At 46.4% G+C, this 25,972-nt stretch overlaps 1 protein-coding gene across 3 annotated transcripts in view; it reads right to left on the reverse strand.

The window, feature by feature from the left end:
• The window catches only part of kcnh3 (potassium voltage-gated channel, subfamily H (eag-related), member 3), a 574,739-nt gene that overhangs the window by 187,916 nt on the left and 360,851 nt on the right, over positions 1-25,972 (reverse strand). For all 3 annotated transcript variants that reach the window (XR_013547570.1, XM_078404288.1, XM_078404287.1), the window contains exons 6-7: positions 19,845-20,002; positions 8,973-9,180 (exon numbers count right to left, since the gene is read on the reverse strand). Coding sequence is in view for 2 of the 3 variants with exons in the window: in XM_078404288.1 (XP_078260414.1) it covers positions 8,973-9,180; positions 19,845-20,002 (366 nt within the window). In the remaining variant the exon portion in view is untranslated. The remainder of the gene's footprint in view (positions 1-8,972; positions 9,181-19,844; positions 20,003-25,972) is intronic.

The following is a 25,972-nucleotide window of genomic DNA, read 5'->3' on the forward strand; positions in this document are numbered from 1 at the left end:
TTGTAGCAATCACATATGGGCACCTGCATAATATTCCAGTTCCTCGTCCATGCAGGTATCCCTGGGCAAAGATTACAAGAAATTATGAGGATTAAAGAAGAGGAGGTACGGACACTTTTGAAAAATATAAAAGTGGATAAGTCTCCAGGTCCTGATAGGATATTCCCTAGGACATTGAGGGAAGTTAGTGCAGAAATAGCAGGGGCTATGACGGAAATATTTCAAAAGTCATTAGAAACGGGGATGGTGCCGGAAGATTGGCGCATTGCGTATATTGTGCCTTTGTTTAAAAAAGGTTCTAAAAGTAAACCTAGCAATTATAGACCTGTTAGTTTGACGTCTGTGGTGGGAAAATTAATGGAAAAGATACTTAGGGACAATATATATAATTATTTGGATTAACAAGGCCTGATTAGAAACAGTCAACATGGATTTGTGCCTGGAAGGTCATGTTTGACTAATCTTCTTGAATTTTTTGAAGAGGTTATCAGGGAAATTGATAAGGGCAAGGCTGTGGATGCTGTCTATATGGCATTTGACAAGGTTCCACATGGAAGGTTGATTAAGAAGGTTAAATCGTTGGGTATTAATAGTGAGGTTGCAAGATGGATTCAACAATGGCTGAATGGGAGATACCAGAGGGTAATGGTTGACAATTGTATGTCAGGTTGGAGGCCAGTGTCTAGTGGAGTACCCCAAGGATCTGTGTTGGGTCCACTGTTGTTTGTCATTTACATTAATGATCTGGATGATGGTGTGGCAAATTGGATTAGTAAATATGCAGATGATACTAAGATAGGTGGAGTAGTTAATAATGAAGTAGAGTTTCAAAGTCTACAGAGAGACTTGGGCCTTTTGGAAGGGTGGGCTGAAAGATGGCAGATGGAGTTTAATGCTGATAAGTGTGAGGTGCTGCATTTTGGTAGGACAAATCAAAATAGGACGTACAGGGTAAATGGTAGGGAATTGAGGAATGCAGTGGAACAGAGGGATCTGGGAATAACTGTGCATTGTTCCCTGAAGGTGGAATCTCATGTGGATAGGGTGGTGAAGAAGGCGTTTGGTATACTTGCCTTTATAAATCAGAGCATCGAATATAGAAGTTGGGATGTAATGTTAAAATTGTACAGGGCATTGGTGAGGCCGAATCTGGAGTATGATGTGCAGTTCTGGTCGCCAAATTATAGGAAGGATGTCGACAAAATGGAGAGGGTACAGAGGAGATTTACTAGAATGTTGCCTGGGTTTCAGCACTTAGGCTACAGAGAGAGGTTGAACAGGTTGGGTCTTTATTCTTTGGATCGTAGAAGGTTGAGGGGGGACTTGATAGAGGTTTTTAAAATTTTGAGAGGGACGGACAGAGTTGACGTGGGTAGGCTTTTCCCTTTGAGAGTGGGGAAGATTCCAACAAGGGGACATAGCTTCAGAATTGAGGGACAAAAGTTTAGGGGTAACATGAGGGGTAACTTCTTTACTCAGAGGGTGGTAGCTGTATGGAATGGGCTTCCGGTGGAAGTGGTGGAGGCTGGCTCGATTTTATTATTTAAGAGTAAATTGGATAAGTATATGGATAGGAGGGGATTAGAGGGTTATGGTCTGAGTACAGGTAGATGAGACTAGGTCAGGGAGAGTGGTCGGCGTGTACTGGTAGGGCCGAACGGGCCTGTTTCCATGCTGTAGTTGTTATATGGTTATATGGTTATGGTCCCTGAGGAAATAGGAGCATACTCACCAGTCTGATATTGCAGGAAAATCTATTTCCATGACAATTTCCCATTTCGTTGGAATCCCTATGGCACTAAGGGGTGGTCACGGTGGCACAGCGGTAGAGTCGCTGCCTTACAGCAAATGTAGCGCCGGAAACCCGGGTTCCATCCCGACTACGGGTGCTGTCTGTACGTAGTTTGTACGTTCTCCCCGTGACCTGCGTGGGTTTTCTCCGAGATCTTCGGTTTCTTCCCACACTCCAAAGACGTGCAGGTTCGTAGGTTAATTGGCTTGGTAAATGTAAAAATTGTCCCTGGTGGGTGTGGGATAGTGTTAATGTGTGGGGATCGCTGGTCGGCGCGGACCCGGTGGGCCGAAAGGGTCTGTTTCCGCGCTGTATTGCTAAAAACTGACTAAGATATAAGAAAGGTTACAGACCCATAGCCACTAGTCAGACCATAAGGCCATAAGTGATAGGAGCAGAATTAGGCCATTCGGCCCATCAAGTCTACTCCTCCATTCAATCACGGCTGATCTATCTCTCCCTCCTAACCCCATTCTCCTGCCTTCTCCCCATAACCTCTGACACCCGTACTAATCAAGAATCTATCTATCTCTGCTTTAAAAAACATTCTTCTTTTCTTTTGTTCCAAGAGATATTTAATTGCTCTTTGTTCCATGCAGATCTTGAGGAATTTATCAAAATTAATGCAAATCTTGCAGTATTAGTCTGTTTGGAGACAGTGAAGAGCAAACAGGGAACTGTAGAGCTCATGAATATGTTTTCTCTTCCACTTCTCTTCTCTTCTACCGGGAGTTGCTGTGTCTCCTGACAGTCAATGGAGTTACTGTATTTCTTCAAGTCCGTTTTTTAGCACACCCTTGAATCTTTTTACTCTGCCTTCCTGGGAATCTATTATCATGACCGGCTGGAAGAGAGGTATCACAAAATGCTGGAGTAACTCAGCAGGTCAGGCAGCATCTCTGGAGAGAAGGAATGGGTGACATTTCGGGTCGAGACCCTTCTTCAGACTGATGTCAGGGGGGCGGGACAAAGAAAGGATATAGGTGGAGACAGGAAGATAGAGGGAGATCTGGGAAGGAGGAGGGGACGGGAGGGACAGAGGAACTATCTAAAGTTAGAGAAGTCAATGTTCATACCACTGGGCTGCAAGCTGCCCAAGCGAAATATGAGGTGCTGTTCCTCCAATTTGCGGTGGGCAAATAACACTGGAGGAGGCCCAAGACAGAAAGGTCAGACTGGGAGTGGGAGGGGGAGTTGAAGTGCTCAGCCACCGGGAGATCAGGTTGGTTAAGGCGGACTGAGCGAAGGTGTTGGGCGAAACTATCGCTGAATCTGCGTTTGGTTTCGCCGATGTAGAGAAGTTGAAATCTGGAACAGCGGATACAATAGATGAGGTTGGAGGAGGTGCAGGTGAACCTCTGTCTCACCTGGAAAGACTGTTTGGGTCCTTGGATGGAGTTGAGGGGGGAGGTAAAGGGACAGGTGTTGCATCTCGTGCGGTTGCAGGAGAAAGTGCCCGGGGTTGGGGTGGTTTGGGTAGGAAGGGCCGAGTGGACCAGGGAGTTACGGAGGGAACGGTCTCAGCGGAACGCAGAAAGGGGAGGAGATGGGAAGATGTGGCCAGTGGTGGGGTCCCATTGGAGGTGACGGAAATGTTGGTGGATGATTTGTTGGATATGCTGTCTGGTGGGGTGGAAGGTGAGAACGAGGGGGATTCTGTCCTTGTTACGAATGGGGGGAGGGGGAGCAAGAGTGGAGCTGTGGGATGTAGAAGAGACCCTAGTGAGAGCCTCATCCATAATGGAAGAGGGGAAACCCCGTTTCCTGAAGAATGAGGACATCTCTGATGCCCTAGTGTGAAACACCTCATCCCGGGCGCAGATGCGGCGTAGATGGAGGAATTGGGAGTAGGAGATAGACTTTTTGCAGGAAGAAGTGTAGTCCAGATAGCTGTGCGAGTCGGTGGGTTTATAGTAAATGTCCGTCACTAGTCTGTCTCCTGTGATGGAGATGGTGAGGTCCAGAAACGGGAGGGAGATGTCAGAGATAGTCCAGGGCAGGATGGAAATTGGTGGTGAAGTGTATGAAGTCAGTGAGTTCTGCATGGGTACAAGAGGTAGCAACAATGCAGTCGTCGATGTAGCGGAGGTAGAGTTCAGGGATGGGGCCGGTGTACGTCTGGAACAGGGATTGTTCGACGTACCCGACAAAGAGGCAGGCGTAGCTAGGGCCCATGCGAGTGCCCATAGCTACGCCTCTGGTTTGGAGGAAGTGGGAGGAGTCAAAGGAGAAGTTGTTGAGGGTAAGAACCAGCTCTGCTAGGCGGAGGAGAGTGTTAGATGATGATGATTGGCTGGTTCTATGGTTGAGGAAGAAACGGAGGGCTTCAAGACCTTCCTTGTGGGGGATGGAAGTGTAGAGTGACTGGTAAAGATCCATGGTAAAGATGAGGGAGTGGGGGCCTGGAAACCAGAAGTTATTGAGGAGACGGAGAGCATGTGAGGTGTCTTGGACGTAGGTGGGGAGGGATTTGACCAGGGGGATAGGATGGAGTAGAGGTAGGTGGAAATAAGTTTGGTGGGACATGAGCAGGCAGAGACAATAGCAGGATAGTTCTGTTTGTGGATTTTAGGGAGAAGGTAAAATCGGGTCGTGCAGGGCTGGGGAACGATAAGGTTGGGGCATTAGAGGGCAGAGCGCCGGAATTGGTGAGGTCAGTGATGGTGTTGGTGATTAAGGTCTGGTGCTCGTCGGTGGAGATCAGTGATAGTGTTAGTGAAGAGAAGTGTTTGTTTCAGGAGTCTGGTGTTGAGCTTGCGAACAAAATGGTTGGTAGAACTTGGCCAAATGAATACAATACGGTACTGGGAATGGTGGCCTGGGGAAGACCCAGATGAACATAAAGACCCAGGGCTCAAGTCCAGGGTCCGGTGAAGTTGGCAACACAAGCAGATAGGCTGAGGAAGTAGTGGCATGTGGCATGTGTACCTTGTCAGAGAGATCGTCAGTCTGAAGAAGGGTCTCGACCGGAAACCTCACCCATTCCTTCTCTCCAGTGATGATGCCTGTCCCGCTGAGTTTCTCCAGCATTCTATGTCTGGCATGCTTACATTCTTTGCTCAAGACAAAGAATATGAAAGTTGGGATGTCTTGTTGCAAGTTTACTGTTCGAACACTTTTAGATTAGTTTAGAGATACAGCGCGGAAACAGGCCCTTTCAGCCCACCGGGTCCGCGCCGCCCAGCGATCCCTGCACATTAACACTATCCTATACCCACTAGGGACAATTTTAACATTTACCAAGCCAATTAACCTACAAACCTGTATGTCTTTGGAGTGTGGGAGGAAACCGAAGATCTCGGAGAAAACCCACGCAGGTCACGGGGAGAACGTACAAACTCCGTACAGACAGCACCCGTAGTCAGGATGGAACCCGGGTCTCTGGCGCTGCATTCGCTGTAAGGCAACAACTCTACTGCTGCGCCACCGTGCTGCCCGTGGTCTGGTGGGTTGACATGAGCTGGGTGCAGAGCAGAGCACAAGTTGCCACACCGTCTCAGATAGCAGGTCCACAGGGCACTGATGGCCTTTGATCGATCGTGCCATCAAAAGCCTTTTCAATAGGGCGGCCACAGTGGCAACTTAATGTGCGGGGATCGCTAGTCGGTGCGGAATCGGTGGGCCGAAGGGCCAGTTTCCATGTTATATGTCTAAAATCTAAAAATCTAAAAATTAAAAAAAATGTAAAGAGAAACCCAAACTCTTTGTATTCACTTCCTCCTTCCTCCCAATTTAGAGGCAGCATTCAGATGAATGAGGTAGGCCACAGGATAGGCCAACAAAGGCCAAGAAGCCAGATCCAGACTCTCAGCTCACCAGGATTGAGATCTCTGCCTGTTCGTGAGCTCCAGCCATTCCTAACTCCCTCACGGTAATCTGTCACTGCAGATAAAAGGAACACAGTGACCTGAGAACAGCTCCTGCCTGGCAGCTCCCTTGTAAACCACCGACAAAAGGTCTTGAACGAACACACCACAGAATAAATTGCAGTAATATGTAACTAGAAACATAGAAAATAGGTGCAGGAGTAGGCCATTCGGCCCTTCGAGCTAGCACTGCCATTCAATATGATCATGGCCGATCATCCAAAATCAGTACCCAGTTCCTACTTTCTCCCCATATCCCTTGATTCCGTTAGCTCTAAGAGCTGTATCTAACTCTCTCTTGAAAACATTGCCTTCTGCGGCTGAAAACTCCGCAGATTCACAACTCTCTGGGTGAAAAGGATTTTCCTCACCTCAGTCCTAAATGGCCCATCCCTTATTCTTAGACTGTGACCCCTGGTTCTGGATTCCCCCAACATCGGTAAGATTTTTCCTGCATCTAAGAATGTTATATGTTTCTATAAGTATATTGTCAATTAATCACAAATGCACACTACTGATATTTAAACATATTCCAAGTATTGTTGGAGTTATATACAATCTTTAGTATTGTAAGTATTGTACGTGACAATGCTTACAATACCTCTGATGGAAAAGTCACAGTGATTTCTCTTTCCTAAACTGCGCTCTTTTGGGTCTCTTTCTTGCCGGAGATGCGATTGTTTTCCGAGTCATATCTCCGGTCGCTCTGTGGCCTAGCATCGTGGAGCTGGCGGCCTTGCTCGAGACTGACTTTGAGCCCCACCGCGGGGCCGTGGACTTACCATATGAGAGTGCGATTTCTAGCTCGAAGGGCCGAATGGCCTCCTCCTGCACCTATTTTCTATGTTTCTATGTTTCTATTGGTATGACTGTATGGCAAATGAAATTCCTCGTATGTTGCAAAACATACTTGGTTAATAAAGTATGATTGTGATTGTGATTTACAAACTTCTTTCCTTGACCCTGCAGATTATTGCATTGCTTGCTTGTTTGACATTCAACATTAAATTATACTGTCAAGAAATATTGAAAACAATACCGTTACTTGAACAGTTTAAATCAGTGATGATCTCAGATGAAAATACAGGCAGAGAGAATGTTCATTACTTTAACGCCAGGGTGAAGGGTTTCCATTAGAGCGCATGATTAACTTAAAGGACTGTGTAACTTTAAACACAAGGTAAAGCTACAAAATATGCTGCTTAAACATTTCTTAACATTAAGGCAAATAAAAATTCAAGCATTTTTTAATTAGAGAAATTAGAATCAAGAAGTTCTGATAAACCGGCACAGCTGTAACTTCATCAGGAGTTAGTGGATCATTGTGTCTAACCACATACCAACTGTGGAAGAAAATATTAAAATACAACACAATACACTACAATATATCTTTATTGTCATTGTACAGGGGTACAACGAGATTGGGAATGTGCCTCCCATACGATGCAATAATTTAATTAGCTAGTCAGTATTAATTTAAGCAACCCAATGAAACAAATTGTAAGTTTTAAGACAGAATAAAGTGCAAGTAGATCTGTGCCGGTTCACTGTGCGATGTGACCATCCGGCTCAGCGGGACCGATTCATAGCAGCTATGGCCCTGGGGATGAAACTGTTATACTTAATATTGATCGGAATTGAACAAAGGAAAGGGTGTGTGGATGTGGCAATTGACATCCCTCATCGACCAGAAAAGGATCGTGAGAATCGGCAACAAAAGATTTTAGATGCATTACCTCTTGTCTGGGAATGTGTGGAATGGTGAATGTAAACATAACAACATTAGTACAGAGATAAGGAAGCCTGTTTCTCTGTGGGAAGTTACAGTAGGGCACATGCGCCCCCTACTGCTACTAGCGCAGGAACGTTGCTGTAAATGGGGGCTTATGATTGGCTCGGAGAGAGGGCAGTGGCGCGGTCTGCTTGAAAGATGAGATAGAATAATGTCAAGATGCCCTTGTATCATGTTTGACTTGTATTAACCATCTGTTGTTGAATAAAATTAACATAAACAAAAAGTACATTATGACTGATTAAATAATTAATACCCATGTAGTAGATGGTAGTTATAGGAAAACATATAGCCAAGGACAAAGTATATTTTTGTAAGTTGTATCGAACAAAAAATAAAAGTTGTTCACTGCACAGTATAACTGTCGGCTAATTCTGCTGTGAAGTCAGAGAACTGGTGAGCACTGAACTGCCGCCATCTCTCCATGATATCATGCAATAAAGCCTCCTGAAGCAAACCTTGAAGTCTCCACTTTTTCTTTAATTTCCCTCTAAGTTAATTTCTTCCACACCATCTTTTCAATGGAATTCACATCAAACTAATATCTTTACACCAATTGAATGAATACATCATGAAGAAGAGTCTCGACCCGAAATGTCACCCATTCCTTCTCTCCTCATTTTTGTGTCTGTTGTCCTTCATTATATGGATAACCATGAACTACTGTAATTGCCCCCCAGTGACATTTAGGAGAATGGATTGTTTGTAATACCACACATTGTTGAAAATAATTCTTCATGGTGTGTTGGTTGATCATTGGGCAGTTTTTATGGAGCGGGAATTTGAAGATCCCACCTTCTGCCCTTTATGATTAAAAAAACACAAAAGAAATCGAGAGCCTCGAGGCGGTTGTTGACATTGACCTCAGTAGATCCAGGGCAGTGAATGCAGCAGAATACTGATGCTGCCTTGCACACGGGCAATCTAACGCAAACTGCACAGAATACTGGAGCTGCCTTGCACTGGCAATCTAACCCAAACTGCACAGAATACTGACGTTGTCTTGCACTGGCAATCTAACCCAAACTGCACAGAATACTAATGCTGCCTTGCACTGGCGATCTAACCCAAACTGCACAGAATACTGAAGCTGCCTTGCACACGGGCAATCTAACCCAAACTGCACAGAATACTGAAGCTGCCTTGCACACGGGCAATCTAACCCAAACTGTGCAGAATACTGAAGCTACCTTGCACAAGGGTAATCTAACCCAAACTGCACAGAATACTGACGTTGTCTTGCACTGGCAATCTAACCCAAACTGCACAGAATACTGATGCTGCCATGCACACGGGCAATCTAACCCAAACTGCACAGAATACTGATGCTGCCATGCACACGGGCAATCTAACCCAAACTGCACAGAATACTGATGCTGCCATGCACACGGGCAATCTAACCCAAACTGCATAGAATACTAACGCTGCCTTGCACTGGCGATCTAACCCAAACTGTGCAGAATACTGAAGTTGTCTTGCACTCTAGCAATCTAACCCAAACTACGCAGGTGCTATTACTCACCAATCTCCCAGGTGGACAGGTCATTGACTTCAATCTCCTTCTGCCCGATGAAGTACCAGATGCAGGCCATCCAGTGGGCGATGAGAGCAAACATGGACATGAGCAGTGTAAGCACCACGGCACTGTACTGGGAGTAGCGATCCAGCTTCTGCAGCAGCCGCAGTAGACGCAGTAACCGTACCGTCTTCAGCAGGTGAACACCGAAGTACTGTGGAAACAACGCTCAATTACATACCATACAATACCATAGAACTTTATTTATCCCAGCAGCGAAATTGGTCAAATTTCAACAAGTATCTTTCAGCTGAACACACAGTCAGTTTAGTTCGGTTTATTAGTTCAGAGATACAGCGCAGAAACAGGCCCTTCGGCCCACCGGGTCCGCGCCGACCAGCGATCCCTGCACACTAACACTATCCTACACACACTAGGGACAATGTTTACATTTACCAAGCCAATTAACCTACAAACCTGTACGTCTTTGGAGTGTGGGGGGAAACCGAAGATCTCGGGGAAAACCCACGCAGGTCACGGGGAGAACGTAAAAACTCCGTACAGGCAGCACCCGTAGTCGGGATGGAACCCGGGTCTCCGACGCTGCATTCGCTGTAAGGCAGCAACTCTACCACTGCACCACCGTGCCGCCCATGATGGTAATAAACGAGCAATGGTCTTGCTTTTAAATGTGACCAAATGCAGTGGACATAGTCTGCAAGGTTAGTATTTATTGACGTGGGCCACAAAGCACCTGCAAGTCCAGGCAAGTAAGGCTGACACAATTCCTTCTCTGCAGACTGAGCTTTAGCTGTGGTCTTCACTAGAGAAAACTGCCAAGCTTGGCCCATGCACGATTCCAAACCCACAAGCGTGGCTTTGCCAGCTCCAATGGGACCCCATCACCCACACACCCCATCACCCACACACCCCATCACCCACACACCCCATCACCCACACACCCCATCACCCACACACCCCATCACCCACACACCCCATCACCCACACACCCCATCACCCACACACCCCATCACCCACACACCCCATCACCCACACACCCCATCACCCACACCCCCCATCACCCACACACCCCATCACCCACACACCCCATCACCCACACACCCCATCACACACCATCACCCACACACCCCATCACCCACACACCCCATCACCAACACACCCCATCACCAACACACCCCATCACACCCCATCACCCACACACCCCATCACACCCCATCACACCCCATCACACCCCATCACACCCCATCACCCACACACCCCATCACCCACACACCCCATCACACCCCGTCACCCACACACCCCATCACACACACACCCCGTCACCTACACACCCCGTCACCAACACACCCCGTCACCCACACACCCCATCACCCACACACCCCATCACCCACACACCCCATCACCCACACACCCCATCACACCCCGTCACCCACACACCCCATCACCAACACACCCCATCACCCACACACCCCATCACACCCCGTCACCCACACACCCCATCACACACCCCTTCACCCACACACCCCATCACCCACACACCCCGTCACCCACACACCCCATCACCCACACACCCCATCACCCACACACCCCATCACCCACACACCACATCACACACCCCATCACCCACACACCCCATCACCCACACACCCACACACCCCATCACCCACACACCCCATCACCCACACACCACATCACACACCCCATCACCCACACACCCCATCACCCACACACCACATCACACACCCCATCACCCACACACCCCATCACCCACACACCACATCACACACCCCATCACCCACACACCCCATCACCCACACACCACATCACACACCCCATCACCCACACACCCCATCACCCACACACCACATCACACACCCCATCACCCACACACCCCATCACCCACACACCCCATCACCCATCACACCCCATCACCAATCACATCACGCAAAAGTATAAAATTATAAAAGGACTGGACAAGCTAGATGCAGGAAAAATGTTCCCAATGTTGGGGGAGTCCAGAACCAGGGGCCACAGTCTAAGAATAAAGGGGAGGCCATTTAAAACTGAGGTTGGAAGAAACATTTTCACCCAGAGAGTTGTGAATTTGTGGAATTCTCTGCCACAGAAGGCAGTGGAGGCTGATTCACTGGATGAATTTAAAAGAGAGTTGGATAGAGGTCTAGTGGAATCAAGGGATATGGGGAGAAGGCAGGCACGGGTTACTGATTATGGATGATCACCCATGATCACAGTGAATGGCGGTGCGTACAGGCTCGAAGGGCCAAATAGCCTCCTCCTCCTGCACCTATTTTCTATGTTTCTATGTTTCAATGTTTCTTTGTTTCCCCTCTCCCCCTTTCTGCTTTCTGCAGGAACCACTCAAAGGGTCATAAGGTCATAAGTGATAGGAGCAGAATTAGGCCATTCGGCCCATCGTCTACTCCACCATTCAATCATGGCTGATCTATCTCTCCCTCCTAACCCCATTCTCCTGCCTTCTCCCCATAGTCCCTGACACCCGTACTCTGCCTTAATGATAACCACTGACTTGGCCTCCACAGCCTTCTGCGGCAGAGAATTCCACGGATTCACCACCCGCTGACTAAAGAAATTCCTCCTCATCTCCTTCCTAAAAGAACGTCCTTTAATTCTGAGGCTGTGACCTCTGGTCCTAGACTCTCCCACTAGTGGAAACATCCTCTCCAATACAATACAATACAATACAATATATCTTTATTGTCATTGTACAGGGGTACAGCGAGATTGGGAATGCACCTCCCATACGATGCAATAAATTAATTAGCTAGTCAGTATTAATTTAAACAACCCAATGAAACAAATTAGAACAGTTTTAAAACAGAATAAAGTGCAAGTAGGTCTGTGCCGGTTCACTGTGCGATGTGGCCATCCGGCTCAGCAGGACCGGTTCATTGCAGCTATGGCCCTGGGGATGAAGCTGTTCCTGAGTCTGGAGGTGCGGGCGTAGAAGGCCTTGTATCGTCTGCCCGATGGTAGAAGTTCGAACAGACTGTTGCAGGGGTGTGAAGAGTCTTTGTGGATGCTGGTGGCTTTTCTGAGGCATTGTGTGTTGTAGAAGCCCTCCAAGGCTGGTAGCTGTGTTCCGATGGCCCTCTGAGCTCTATGGACTACCCGCTGAAGAACCTTCCTCTCTGCCTCCGTGCAGCTGAGGTACCACACAGGGATGCCATGTGTTAGAATGCTCTCTATGGTGCAGTGGTAGAAGGTCGTCAGCAGCTGTTGGGGTAGACCAGACGTTTTCAGTGTTCTTAAGTAGAACAGTCGTTGCTGTGCCTTCTTGACCAGCGCAGCAGTGTTATTGGACCATGTTAGGTCCTCCGAAATGTGAGTGCCCAGAAACTTGAAGCTGGACACTCTCTCCACTTTGTCCCCGTTGATAAAGATCGGGGCATATTCCCTGTTGTGTGACCTACGGAAGTTGATGATCAGCTCCTTGGTCTTGGTGGTATTTAGGGACAGGTTGTCCACCTATCCAAGCCTTTCACTATTCACCACACTCTCTATGGTTTCCGGGACTCTTCATTCCTCCATGCGTCCCTCTCTTTATTGTAGCTCTTTTTCTGCAAGCAGGGTGCAACACATGTCCCAACACTTCCTTTTCCCACTCCAATCCAGAGACTTAAGCAGCTCTTCAGGGCAAGGCAGAGATTCGCGCGCACCTCCGACATCATCTATTAGCTTTGATGTTTGCGATGTGGCCTCCTGTACAGTAATGAAACTAAGTGAGAGACGACCATTGTGCAGAGCATCGGAACTCTGTCCACAACGGCCATTTGCAGCTTCTGGTTGATGCATTTCAAAGCTCCTCCCTATTTTCAAACTGACCTGTAGCTGGGACTAGTGTAGCTGGGACATGTTGGGCAGTGTGGGCACCAATGTGTAGCTGGGACTAGTGTAGCTGGGACATGTTGGGCAGTGTGGGCTGGTGTAGATGGGACTGGTGTAGCTGGGACATGTTGGGCAGTGTGGGCACCGATGTGTAGCTGGGACTAGTGTAGCTGGGACTGGTGTAGATGGGACTGGTGTAGGTGGGACTGGTGTAGGTGGGACTAGTGTAGCTGGGACTGGTGTAGGTGGGACTGGTGTAGGTGGGACTGGTGTAGGTGGGACTAGTGTAGCTGGGACTGGTGTAGGTGGGACTGGTGTGGGTGGGATTGGTGTAGGTGGGACTGGTGTAGGTGGGATTGGTGTAGGTGGGACTGGTGTGGTGGGGACTGGTGTAGGTGGGACTAGTGTAGCTGGGACTAGTGTAGCTGGGACTGGTGTAGGTGGGGCTGGTGTAGGTGGGACTGGTGTAGGTGGGACTGGTGTAGTGGGGACTGGTGTAGGTGGGACTGGTGTAGGTGGGACTAGTGTAGGTGGGACTAGTGTAGCTGGGACTGGTGTAGGTGGGACTAGTGTAGGTGGGACTAGTGTAGCTGGGACTAGTGTAGGTGGGACTAGTGTAGCTGGGACTAGTGTAGGTGGGACTAGTGCAGCTGGGACTAGTGTAGGTGTGACTAGTGTAGCTGGGACTAGTGTAGGTGGGACTAGTGTAGGTGGGACTAGTGTAGGTGGGACGGGTGTAGGTGGGACTGGTGTAGGTGGGACTGGTGTAGGTGGGACTAGTGTAGCTGGGACTAGTGTAGGTGGGACTAGTGTAGGTGGGACTAGTGTAGGTGGGACTGGTGTAGGTGGGACTGGTGTAGGTGGGACTGGTGTAGGTGGGACTGGTGTAGGTGGGACTGGTGTAGGTGGGATTGGTGTAGCTGGGACTGGTGTAGGTGGGACATGTTGTGGGCTGGTGTGGGCACTGATTTGTCCATCCTCAGCCTTCCACAGCCGCTCGGGTAGCTGACAGCCCAATGATCTGAAGGTTAAATGTTCCAGTTTCAGGTGCATTCCTTGTGCACTCCCGTATTCTCGTGTGTCTCCACTCTGAAATGACCCATCAAAGTACTCAGTTCAGGGGCAATAATTGTTCCCCTTGCCAACAGTAACTGGATCTCAAAAGGTGAATGAAAAAATTAGTTAACGAGATGGGATTTTATAACCACCTCTGCTGACGTACAGACAATTATCTGTAATGTGACTAGGACATTTGTTCCCCTATGTCAGTACACACAATGTTCTCCTATGTCAGTACACCTAATGTTCTTCTATGTCTGTACACACAATGTTCTCCAATGTCAGTACGCACAATGTTCTCCTATGTCAGTACACCTAATGTTCTTCTATGTCTGTACACACAATGTTCTCCAATGTCAGTACACACAATGTTTTCCTATGTCAGTACACACAATGTTCTCCAATGTCAGTACACACAATGTTTTCCTATGTCAGTACACACAATGTTCTCCTATGTCAGTACACACAATGTTCTCCTATGTCAGTTCACACAATGTTCCCCATGGAATCAGAACACCAGCCGGAAGACTACTTCTCCATGGCTCAGCATTGTTCCTTGCGAAAGATGGCCTGGGCTGTTTAAAACGAGCAAAGCTATTGGGCGGCACGGTGGCGCAGCGGTAGAGTTGCTGCCTTACAACACTTACAGTGCCAGAGACCCGGGTTCCATCCCGACTACGGGTGCTGTCTGCACGGAGTTCATACGTTCTCCCCGTGACCTGCGGGGGTTTTCTCCGAGATCTTCAGTTTCTTCCCACACTCCAAAGATGTACAGATTTGCAGATTAATAAGCTTGGTATAATCATAATCATCATAATCATAATCATACTTTATTAGCCAAGAATGTTTTGCAACATACGAGGAATTTTGTATAAATGTAAATTGTCCCTAGTGTGTGTAGGATAGTTATTGTGTGGGGATCGCTGGTCGGCGCGGACTCGGTGGGTCAAAGGGCCTGTTTTGGCACTGTATGTCTAAACTAAACTAAATTAAACTAAGCTATCACTGCAGTTTCTATTTTAAGTACATAGGCAACAATAGAAATAATATGCCAGAGGCCAATAGACAGTACGTTGATAACAGGCCGACCTGAATGCCATTGCCTTGCTGAGCACCTGAGATTCCTTGTGCACCTGAGGCCCAGAAATTGCACTTTGACAAGAAATCCTCTGCTATTGCTGATCATTTATTGTAAAGTCATTACATTTAAATAGATATGTCACTGCTCTACATTTAAAATCAAGAAAAACTGTGTTAAAATTGCATTTGAGCACGTCAAGCCTCATTAGTTTAGTTTAGTTTAGTTTAGAGATACAGCGCGGAAACAGGCCCTGCGGCCCACCGTGTCCGCGTCGACCAGCGATCCCCGCACATTAACACTATCCTATCCCCAGTTGGGACAATTTTTACATTTACCAAGCCAATGAACCTAAAACCTGTACGTCTTTGGAGTGCGGGAGGAAACCGAAGATCGCGGAGAAAACCCACGCAGGTCACGGGGAGAACGTACAAACTCCATACAGACAGCACCCGTAGTCGGGATGGAACCCGGGTCTCCGGCGCTGTATTCGCTGTAAGGCAGCAACTCTACCGCTGCACCACCCGTGGCCTATCGCTGACCATTTATTATAAAGTCATTGCATTTAAACAGATATATCACTGCTCTACATTTAAAATCAAGAAAAACTGTTAAAATTCTTCTTTAGCGTGGTGCCAGCCAGCAGCATTGGAAACCCAGTCAGTCTTCACTTAATCAATATGTGTAAGGAGGACAGATGCTGGTTTAAACTAAAGATAGACACAAAATGCTGGAGTAACTCAGTCACCCATTCCTTCTCTCAAGAGATGCTGCCTGCCCTGCTGAGTTACTCCAGCATTTTGTGTCTATCTTCAATTAATCAATACCGTCAATAATAATTTAGTTGCAGGGTTCAATGATCTCATCTGTGTAGGCTGGATGTGTGCATAATGGACTGCTGCAATTGCCTATCCCACTGTGACAGAGAGTGGATGTGGAGAGGATGTTTCCACTAGTGGGAGAGCCTTGGACTAGAGGTCATAGTCTCAGAATTAAAAGACCTTCCTTTAGAAAGGAGATGAGGAGGAATTTCTTTAGTCAGAGGGTGGTGAATCTGTGGGATTCTCAGAAGGCTGCGGAGGCCAAGTCAGTGGATATTCTTAAGGCAGAATAAATAGATTCTTGATTATTACGGGTGTCAGGGGTTAAGGGGAGAAAGCAGGAGAATGGGGTTGGGAGGGAAAGATAGATCAGCCATGATTGAATGGCGGAGTGGACTTGATGGGCCGAATGGCCTAATTCTGCTCTTATCATTTATGACCTTATTTATGACTAAACCTCAAAAGTAACTCGTTTCTGTTAAAACCCATGAGCAGATTCTGAGGGTATGAAAGATATTGATGTGAGTTCCTTCTAAAGCTTCTTCCAATGGTTGTGCTAGGTCTGTAAATTCCTGGAAGCCCTTTACATTGGATAGGAAATCCACCTCTTGAATCTGATATTCTAAATAAATGCACTTTTTGTTTCATGGAAGAAGTGGAACTATTCCTGTTTCATGGCTAGTTTGAAATTCATTAAATCGTGCATTAGAAAAGTTTCCATTTTGATCAGCGGGCTATTCCTTTAATTTTTACCTTAATGGTGTAACTTTAAAAAAATCTTCCTGTCCTCAGTAAAGAACAGCAACTGGTCTTTAGGCTTTGAAATACTAAGTTCAGCGTGAGGCTTATTTCTACAAGACATAAATACTTTTGTAAATTGAAGAGATTAATTGTCAGATATCTCTTTGCCCTGGAAATTTTAATCGGATTTGAGGAATGTAAAGAAAATGTGCTGGATTGCTTGATTTATCCCCTTATTATATAATTACATAAATTTGAAAGAAAATAGTTAGTCTACTGCCGAATAAATTAAAAATAATATATTTATGGCACCAAATTATTGAGCAAATTGTTAAATGGGCATCATGGTAGCACAGTGGTAGAGTTGCTGCCCTACAGCGCTAGAGACCTGGGTTTGATCCTGACTGTGGGTGCTTGTCCATACTGAGTTTGTACGTTCTCCCCATGACTTGCGTGGTTTTCCTCTGGGATCTCCGGTTTCCTCCCACAATCCAAAGACGTACAGGTTTGTAGGTTAAATGGCTTGGTATAATTGTAAATTGTCCCTAGTGTTTAGTTTAGTTTAGTTTAGTTTAGAGATACAGTGTGGAAACAGGACCTTTGACCCACCAAATCCGCACTGACCAGCAATCCCCGCACATTAACACGATCCTACACCCACTAGGGACAATTTAAACATACACCAAGCCAATTAACCTACAAACCTGTACGTCATTGGAGTGTGGGAGGAAACCAGAGATCCCGGAGAAAACCCACGCAGGTCACGGGGAGAACGTACCCAAAACTCCGTACAGACGGTGCCCATAGTCGGGATCGAACTTGGTCTCCAGCGCTGCAAGCTCTGTAAGGCAGCAACTCTACCGCTCACCCTAGTGGGTGTAGGATAGTATTAATGTGCGGGGATCACTGGTCACGCAGACACGGAGGGCCGAATGGCCTGTTTCCGCGCTGTATCTCTAAACTAAACTAAACTAAACAATGGAAGTCGATTCTGCCTTTGGCTGGAGTAGAATGATGTTATGGCAGCTCCTGGCTGGCTATTTCTGGACTGAGTCCATAATTGGCCTATAACAACGGCAATTTCATGTTGGGATGTGAACCAGTGAATTCTCGGCTCCAAAGGTTGTGCTCAGTTGTGGCCCTGAAGCCCCATCACACAACACCCAGGCCTCATCAACCACCTGCATGGAAATACAATGGAAACAAGTCACACAGAAACCCACAGACCTGCCGAAGAAGGCTTCTCGTGTCTGAGTCATTGTTCAACAATCCACATGAGGGGAAGCAGACAGGTTTTTCTAGACTATTAACATCACAAAATATTTTGAAATATCCAATCCAATCTGTGAACTGTAACTCAATGTTAAATCTGATCAAAAATAAGCAAGCATGGCAATTCATGGGGTTCGATTCCCCAGCAGCCTTTGTTTATATGTCCAACAGTTGCCAGTTTGCCATCTGATTAAAGACAAAATATACTCCACTGAAGCAGCTGCTGATTTTGAGTTCACTGTGTTCTGTATCCCCAAATAAACCCCTGTGGGATCCACAACATGCTACACGATGCCATCAAGGCAGATAAACAGAACCGAAGATAGACACAATAAGCTGGAGTCGTTCAGCGGGACAGGCAGCATCTTTGGTCGAGATCCCTCTTCAGAAACATCGCCCATTCCTTTTCTCCAGAGATGCTGCCTGACCCGCTGAGTTACTCCAGCTTTTTGTTTCTCTCTTCGGTTTAAACCAGCATCTGCAGTTCCTTCTTGCACAACTTGGAAGCTGGCAGGTTTCATTCAGATCTGCATCGACTCAGTTGGTTTCAACAGTGGAATGCAGCAAAATGCATGGAGATAGAGCCCATGCACAAGGATGGTTGAGTTCCAGTCTTTCATCGTCTTCAGTCTATGCCCAACTCCCAGGGTTAAAAACCATTTGTCCCCGAAGGAGTTAAGAGAGAAGAGACCAAACTGGGTGATATATTAATCGAAAACACTGACCTGTGTTCAGTCACACAGTATATTTTTTTGTTACTACTATGCATCTGAAAATCACTTATAAGGTCATTAAGTCATAAGTCATATGATAGGAGTAGAATTAGGCCATTCGGCCCATCAAGTTGATTCCGCCATTCAATCATGGCTGTTCTATCTCTCCCTCCTAACCCCATTCTCCCCATAACCCCATTCACCCATACTAATCAAGAATCTATCTATCTCTGCCTTAAATACATCCATTGACTTGGCCTCCACAGCCTTCTGTGGCAAAGAATTCCACAAATTCACCGCCTAAAGACATTCCTCCTCATCCCCTTCCTAAAAGAACATCCTTTAATTCTGAGGCTGTGACCTCTAGTCCTGGACTCTCCCACTAGTGGAAACATCCTCTCCACATCCACTCTATCCAAGCCTTTCATCATTCTGCATGTTTCAATGAGGTCCCCCCTCATTCTTCTAAACTCAAGCGAGTACAGGCCCAGTGTCGACAAACGTTCATCATATGTTAACCACAACTGTTGTGGGAAATGCCATTTCACTGCCTCTGCACTTCAGGCTAAAATGAAGCCACATCAGTCCCACAGTTAGCTCGGCCCCTGCTTGCACTATCTATTAGCCACTTCTTTCTTCTAGTACTGAGCTTGGTCAGGGTTCCATGCTCACAATTATTGGGCAGACTTAGTGGACCACTTCGTCTTTTCCTGTCCTTCATTTTCTATCCAACACTGGTCTTTGCACCCATGCGAGAAAGTGCAAAGGAAATCAGAAAAATAAATCACTTAAATATGTGCAAATATGTGGAGTCATTTACAGACTTAATCACAGTCTAGTCCACGCTGAATAAATAGTCGGCTTTAGTTTAGAGATACAGCGCGGAAACAGGCCCTTCGGCCCACCGGGTCCGCGCCGACCAGCGATCCCCGCACATTAACACTATCCTACACCCACTAGGGACAATTTTTACATTTACAAACCCAATTAACCTACAAACCTGTACGTCTTTGGAGTGTGGGAGGAAACCGAAGATCTCGGAGAAAACCCACGCAGGTCACGGGGAGAACGTACAAACTCCATACAGACAGCGCCCGTAGTCGGGATGGAACCCTGGTCTCCGGCGCTGCATTCGCCGTAAGGCAGCAACTCTACCGCTGCGCCACCGTGACCGCCCGACTTAATGCAAACTTAATGCAAACAGTGGACAGCTCAAGCAACGAGAGGACAATCAGACAGTTGGTGCACTTAAACGATGGTCTGCAGCTTTGTGCATTTCAGTTATTTCCTCAGAGGATAGACTCACCACATTGATATTGAATGCATAGAGGAGGTCAAATGGAAGTGCAGCTATAAGATCCACGAAGAACCAGGTTGTTGAATAATGTACACAGATTGACCGAGGATCATAGACAACCTGCCCAGACTTGCTGACGTATGTAGTTCGGAAATTCAGTAATATGTCTAGATAATGGCAATAACAGAAAAAAACATTCATTTAAAAATGATCACCCAAAGCAAATGACATTCATTATGTGGGATACAATGATACATTCTACAATGATGCAGGATACATTTTAAGGCGTATAATATGGGTCACATAGAAACACAGACAATAGGAGGAGGCCATTCGGCCCTTCGAGCCAGCACCGCCATTCATTTTGATCATGGCTGATCATCCACAATCAGTAACCCGTGCCTGCCTTCTCCCCATATCCCTCGATTCCGCTAGCCCCTAGAGCTCTATCGAACTCTCTTTTAAATTCATCCAGTGAATTGGCCTCCACTGCCCTCTGTGGCAGAGAATTCCACAAATTCACAACTCTGGGTGAAAAAGTTTTTCTCATCTCAGTTTTCAATGGCCTCCCCTTTATTCTTAGACTGTGGCCCCTGGTTCTGGACTTTTTTTCACCTCAGTTTTAAATGGCCTCCTCTTCTGGGAAATGGCTCCTGGTTCTGGAAAACCATGGTGGGTAACACCATGCATGAGGATCAGATCTGTATTTAAATGTTGTGCTCTGACCAAGATTAGCACAGAGCAGGTTTAAAGGGAAATGCTTTGGCTGTGGATAATTCAATGCTTCGATCAGATATGAAATTCTCATTTTACTCTGTGGCCATGATTGAGACAAAATAGCCAAAATAGGCTCAAAACCATGAGGCTTCAGAATTTGATATCTTTATGTGAGAAGAAATTAGGACACTTGAAATGAATATAGTCTGCATTAGAATATAGCCAGTATATAGCCAGTGGCCAGTGGTGGCATGGTGGTGCAGTGGTAGAGTTGCTGCACTTACAGTGACAGAGACTCTTGTTCAGCCCTGACTACAGGTGCTTGGCTGAACGGAGTTTGTACGTTCTCTCCGTAACCCATGTGGGTTTTCTCTGACCCATTTACTGAGGATGTTTGATACACTCAAGGTGGTGCAGCGGTAGAGTTGCTGCCTTACTGTGCCAGGGACCCGAGTTCGATCCCGACTACAGGTGCTTGCCTGAATGGAGTTTGTACGTTCTCCCCGTGACCTGCGTGGGTTTTCTCTGGGATCTCCGGTTTCCTCCCACACTCCAAAGACGTACAGGTTTGAAGGTTAATTGGCTTGGTATAAATGTAAAAATTATCCCCAGTGTAGGATAATGTTAATGTGTGGGGATCGTTGGTCAGTGCGGACTCGGTGGGCCGAAGGGCTTGTTCCATGCTGTAAATCTAAACTAAATGAAACTGTATTTTAAAGGAGCAAAGAGAAATTTAGGATGTGGAATTAAGGCACTGCCAAATGTGGAATAATTAAAGTTGGGGGTGAGAAGGCTGGGAATACAGTGGGGAGATGACAGACTTACATTTTCAATCAATTTACCAAATGTGGGTGTTGCCAACGCTGGCTGCATTTAATGTCTATTCTCTAACTGCCATTGAGATGACGGTGGCAATCTGCCTTTTTGAACCACTGCTGTTATGGAGAAGATATTCTTGTATTGTGTTGGGAAGGAGATTCGAGAATTCAGAATCAATGGCAATAAAGTGGTGGAAATATATTTCTCTCATAAAGTCATAAGTGATAGGAGCAGAATTAGGCCACTCGGCCCATCAAGCCAATTCTGCAATTCAATCATGGCTGATTCATCTCTCCCTCCTAACCCCATTCTCCTGCCTTCTCCCCATAACCTCTGACACCCGTACTAATCAAGAATCTATCTATCTCTGCCTTCAAACTATCCATTGACTTGGCCTCCACAACCATCTGTAGCAAAGAATTGCACAGATTCACCACCCTCTGACTAAAGAAATATCTCCTCATCTCCTTCCTAAAAGAACATTGTTTAATTCTGAGGCTGTGACCTCTAGTCCTAGACTCTCCCACTAGTGGAAACATCCTCTCCACATCCACTCTATCCAGGCCTTTCACTATTCTGTACGTTTCAATGAGGTCCCCCCTCATCCTTCTGAACTCCAGTGAGTACAGGCCCAGTGCTGACAAGTGCTCATCATATGCTAACCCACTCATTCCTGGGATTCATCTCCTGTGGGTCCTCTTCAAGAGCCAATACATGTTTTTCCAGGTAGCAAACATCATGGGTTTGTCACCAAAACATTGTCAAGCTCTTACAGTTATCTGGTAGATGGTATGTTCTTTACTGGTGTGCTGGGTGGGGAGAGGGTTAAGGCTTAGAATGGTGGAAAAGGTGCCTGTTAAAGTGAGCAACTTTAGTTAAGTTTAGTTTAGAGATACAGCGCGGAAACAGGCCCTTTGGCCCATCGAGTCCACACCGACCAGTGATCCCTGCACACTAACAATACTCTACACACACTGGGGACAATTAATTTTGTTTTTTACATCAAGCCAATTAACCTACAAACCTGTACGTCTTTGGAGTGCGGGAGGAAACCGAAGATCTTGGAGAAAACCCACGCATGTCCCGAGAATGTACAAAGTCCGTACAGACAGCAGCCGTAGTCAGGATGGAACCCGGGTCTCCGGCGCTGTAAGGCTAGCTCTACAACTGCGCCACCTCCAAATGTTCAACCTCTTGAACGTTGTTATGGATTGTGCCTTATATATTCAAAAGCCTTTGGGAAGTCTAGAAGTGGGTCACGTGTCAGAGATACCCAGCAAGATGCCTCTTGCCACCACAGCATTTATGTTACAATTCTAAATCTCTGGTCTGCAATGATTTTGGTGGGGATCTTGGTGATAATCGTACCAATGAACATCAATGGGAGACAGTTAGACTCTTTCTTGGAGATGATGATTTTAGTTTAGTTTAATTTAGTTTAGAGATACGGTGCGGAAACAGGCCCTTCGGCCCAACGGGTCCGCGCCGACCAGCGATACCTGCACACTTACACCCACTAGGGACAATTTTTACATTTGCCAAGCCAATTAACCTACAAACCTGCACGTCTTTGGAGTGTGGGAGGAAACCGAAGATCTCGGAGAAAACCCACGCAGGTCACGGGGAGAACGTACAAATTCCGTACAGACAGCAACCGTAGTTGGGATGGAACCCGGGTCTCCGGCGCTGCATTCGCTGTAAGGCAGCAACTCTACCGCTGCACCACCGTGCCGCCCGTATCTGACACATTTCCTGACACATATCTCATTCCATGACACTCGCTGGGTCATGTTGCATGCAGACAGAGCACTCCATTATCTGAAGTGTTGAGAACAAAACTGTAGGCATCAAAACATTTACAGAGGAGTAGGAATACTGAGGGATGAAAACACACATGAAGTCATGTTAAACACAAAATGCTGGAGTAACTCAGCGGGTCAGGCAGCATCTCTGGAGAGAAGGAATGGGTGACGTTTCGAGTCGAGACCCTTCTTCAGTCTGAAGAAGGATTTTGACCCAAAACATCACCCATTCCTGCTCTCCAGAGATGCTGCCTGTCCCGCTGAGTTACTCCAACATTTTGTGTCTATCTTGATTTGAACCAGCATCTTCAGTTCTTTCCGACATACAAAGTCATGATGTTGGTTTGGTCCAAGTAACAGAACGATGGTAACTGTTGCAGGATGAGTGTGGGGGGTTTTGAGTTTCAGTGAGATTATAGAAGATGAAAGATCAGAGGCAAGCGCTGAGATGAATGGGTTCAGGCAGTGGCTTGGGAGAGGATACAGGACAGTGTCAAGAGAACAGACTTTGTTCCAGGGCCCTTCAGCCCAACTTGCCCACACCGGCAACAATGTCCCAGCTACACTAGTCCCTCTTGCCCACGTTTGGTCCATATCCCTCCAAACCTGCCCTATCCATGTACCTGTCTAACTGTTTCTTAAATGTTGGGAGAGTTCCAGCCTCAACTACCTCCTCTGGCAGCTTGTTCCATACACCCACCACACTTTGTTTGAAAAAGTTACCCCCCAGATCCCTATTAAATCTTTTCCCCTTCACCTGAAACCTATGTCCTCTGGTCCTCAATTCACCTACTCTGGGCAAGAGACTGTGCATCTACCCAAATTATTCCTCTCATGATTTCATATAAGATCACCCCTCATTCTCCTGCGCTCCATGGAATAGAGTCCCAGCCTACTCAACCTCTCCCTATAGCTCACACCCTCTAGGCCTGACTTTGTTTAGGGGTTACAACATACACATGTTTACAGTAAGAATGTTGATATTTTATTATTGATATTAGTCAAGTTAAAATTGTTTGAGGATTGGGGAACAGACTTTGTTCAAGGGCCAAAGGCAATAACACTGAGCTTTCATTTTTAAGGGGGAGGGTTTAAAAAAAATCTCATCTAAGGATTCTTGTCAGACAAACAGCATGCCTAACCAAAAGACAAAAGAAAAGAGGAGGTGGGTAATGATGGGACAGGATTAAACACCGTCGTCATACATATGAAGAGTGGGCTGATTTTTGGAGCTGCTTCAAGTGAGCAATTTGAGGTGGAAAGAGAATTAAGATGTATCCATAGGGGTAGACTTCTAGGCTGGGAAAAGTAACTAATGGTAGTTATCGAGTCATACAGTGCGGAAACAGGCCCTTCCGCCCAACTTGCCCACACCGGCCAACATGTCTCAGCTGCACCAGTCCCACTTGCCTGCGCTTGGTCCATATCCCTCCAAACCTGTCCTATCCAAGTAACTGTCTAACTGTTTCTGAAACGTTGGGATGGTCCCTGCCTCAATGACCTCCTCTGGCAGCTTGTTCCATACACCCACCACCCTTTGTGTGTTAATGGTATGTTAAGTTGAATGGTGTGTTAATTCAACTTCATGTTAGTTCAACCAGATAATTGCAAATCCAACATTTGATGGAGGAGAAGGACTGGAAGATGATGCTGTGTCCAATCAGGTGGAGGATTGTAGACACGTTAAGAAGAAAGAGCAGCTATAACTTGCTTTCTGCCTTCATTGGAACTATTAAGAGTTGTTTCAGTAGTACATAATGACTGAGGGCTGTTTAAACGGAGTTATGCGAAAGATAACGATTAATTTGAGAGTTGAAGGGAGACAAAGTAGACAGATGATTGATTAAAAGTTTGCTAAGAGAGTAGTCATATAAATATTTTGTGATTAATTCAGCTAATGGCCGTTCTATTCCGTTAATGCTATTAGCACCACACAGGGATTTTATCTTTTGCAGTTACAAATACCCAGTTGTCAAATGCTCAATTAAGAGGAAATTCCATTGTTTGTAATAATCTCTACGTGTGACTATTTCAAGACAAATGAGGTGAGAACATGAAAAGGCATTCTTGTTCACTGCCTGATTGATCACCATGAAGTAACACCACTTAACCTGTCATTTCACTGATACTGAGCAATGCTTTTTCTGCCTGGAAAGTTTAAAGGATAAAAGATGATCTTTTTGAATAATCTACCACTGACTTTTCAAGCAGAAATTTCAATCTTCTACAAATCAAAGCTAACCTTAATGTGATGCCTATGAGCGCAGGAAAGCTAGTAGTCCAGCACTATCTACCTCATTGGTATCACTCGGACTATCCTTGATGGGAATTTGCTGGCTTTACCTTGCCCTAAACGTTATTCCCTTATCATGTACTGTATTTTAGTTTTCAATTTTAGAGATACAGCGCGGAAATAGGCCCTTCGGCCCACCGGGTCCGCGCCGCCCAGCGATTCCCACACATTAACACTATCCTATACCCACTAGGGACAATTTTTTTAAACATTTACCAAGCCAATTAACCTACAAACATGTACATCTTTGGAGTGTGGGAGGAAACCGAAGATCCCATGATCAGCCATGATCACATTGCATGGTGGTGCTGGCTCGAAGGGCCGAATGGCCTAATCCTGCACCTATTGTCTATTGTCCATCGTCTATCCCGGAGAAAACCCACGTAGGTCACGGGGAGAACGTATAAACTCCATACAGACAGCACCCATAGTCGGGATGGAACCTGGGTCTCCGGCGCTGCATTCGCTGTAAGGCAGCAACTCTACCGCTGTGCCACCATGACTGC

This window comes from Rhinoraja longicauda, chromosome 8 (assembly GCF_053455715.1).
Source record: "Rhinoraja longicauda isolate Sanriku21f chromosome 8, sRhiLon1.1, whole genome shotgun sequence".
NCBI classification, from domain to species: Eukaryota; Metazoa; Chordata; class Chondrichthyes; order Rajiformes; family Arhynchobatidae; genus Rhinoraja; species Rhinoraja longicauda.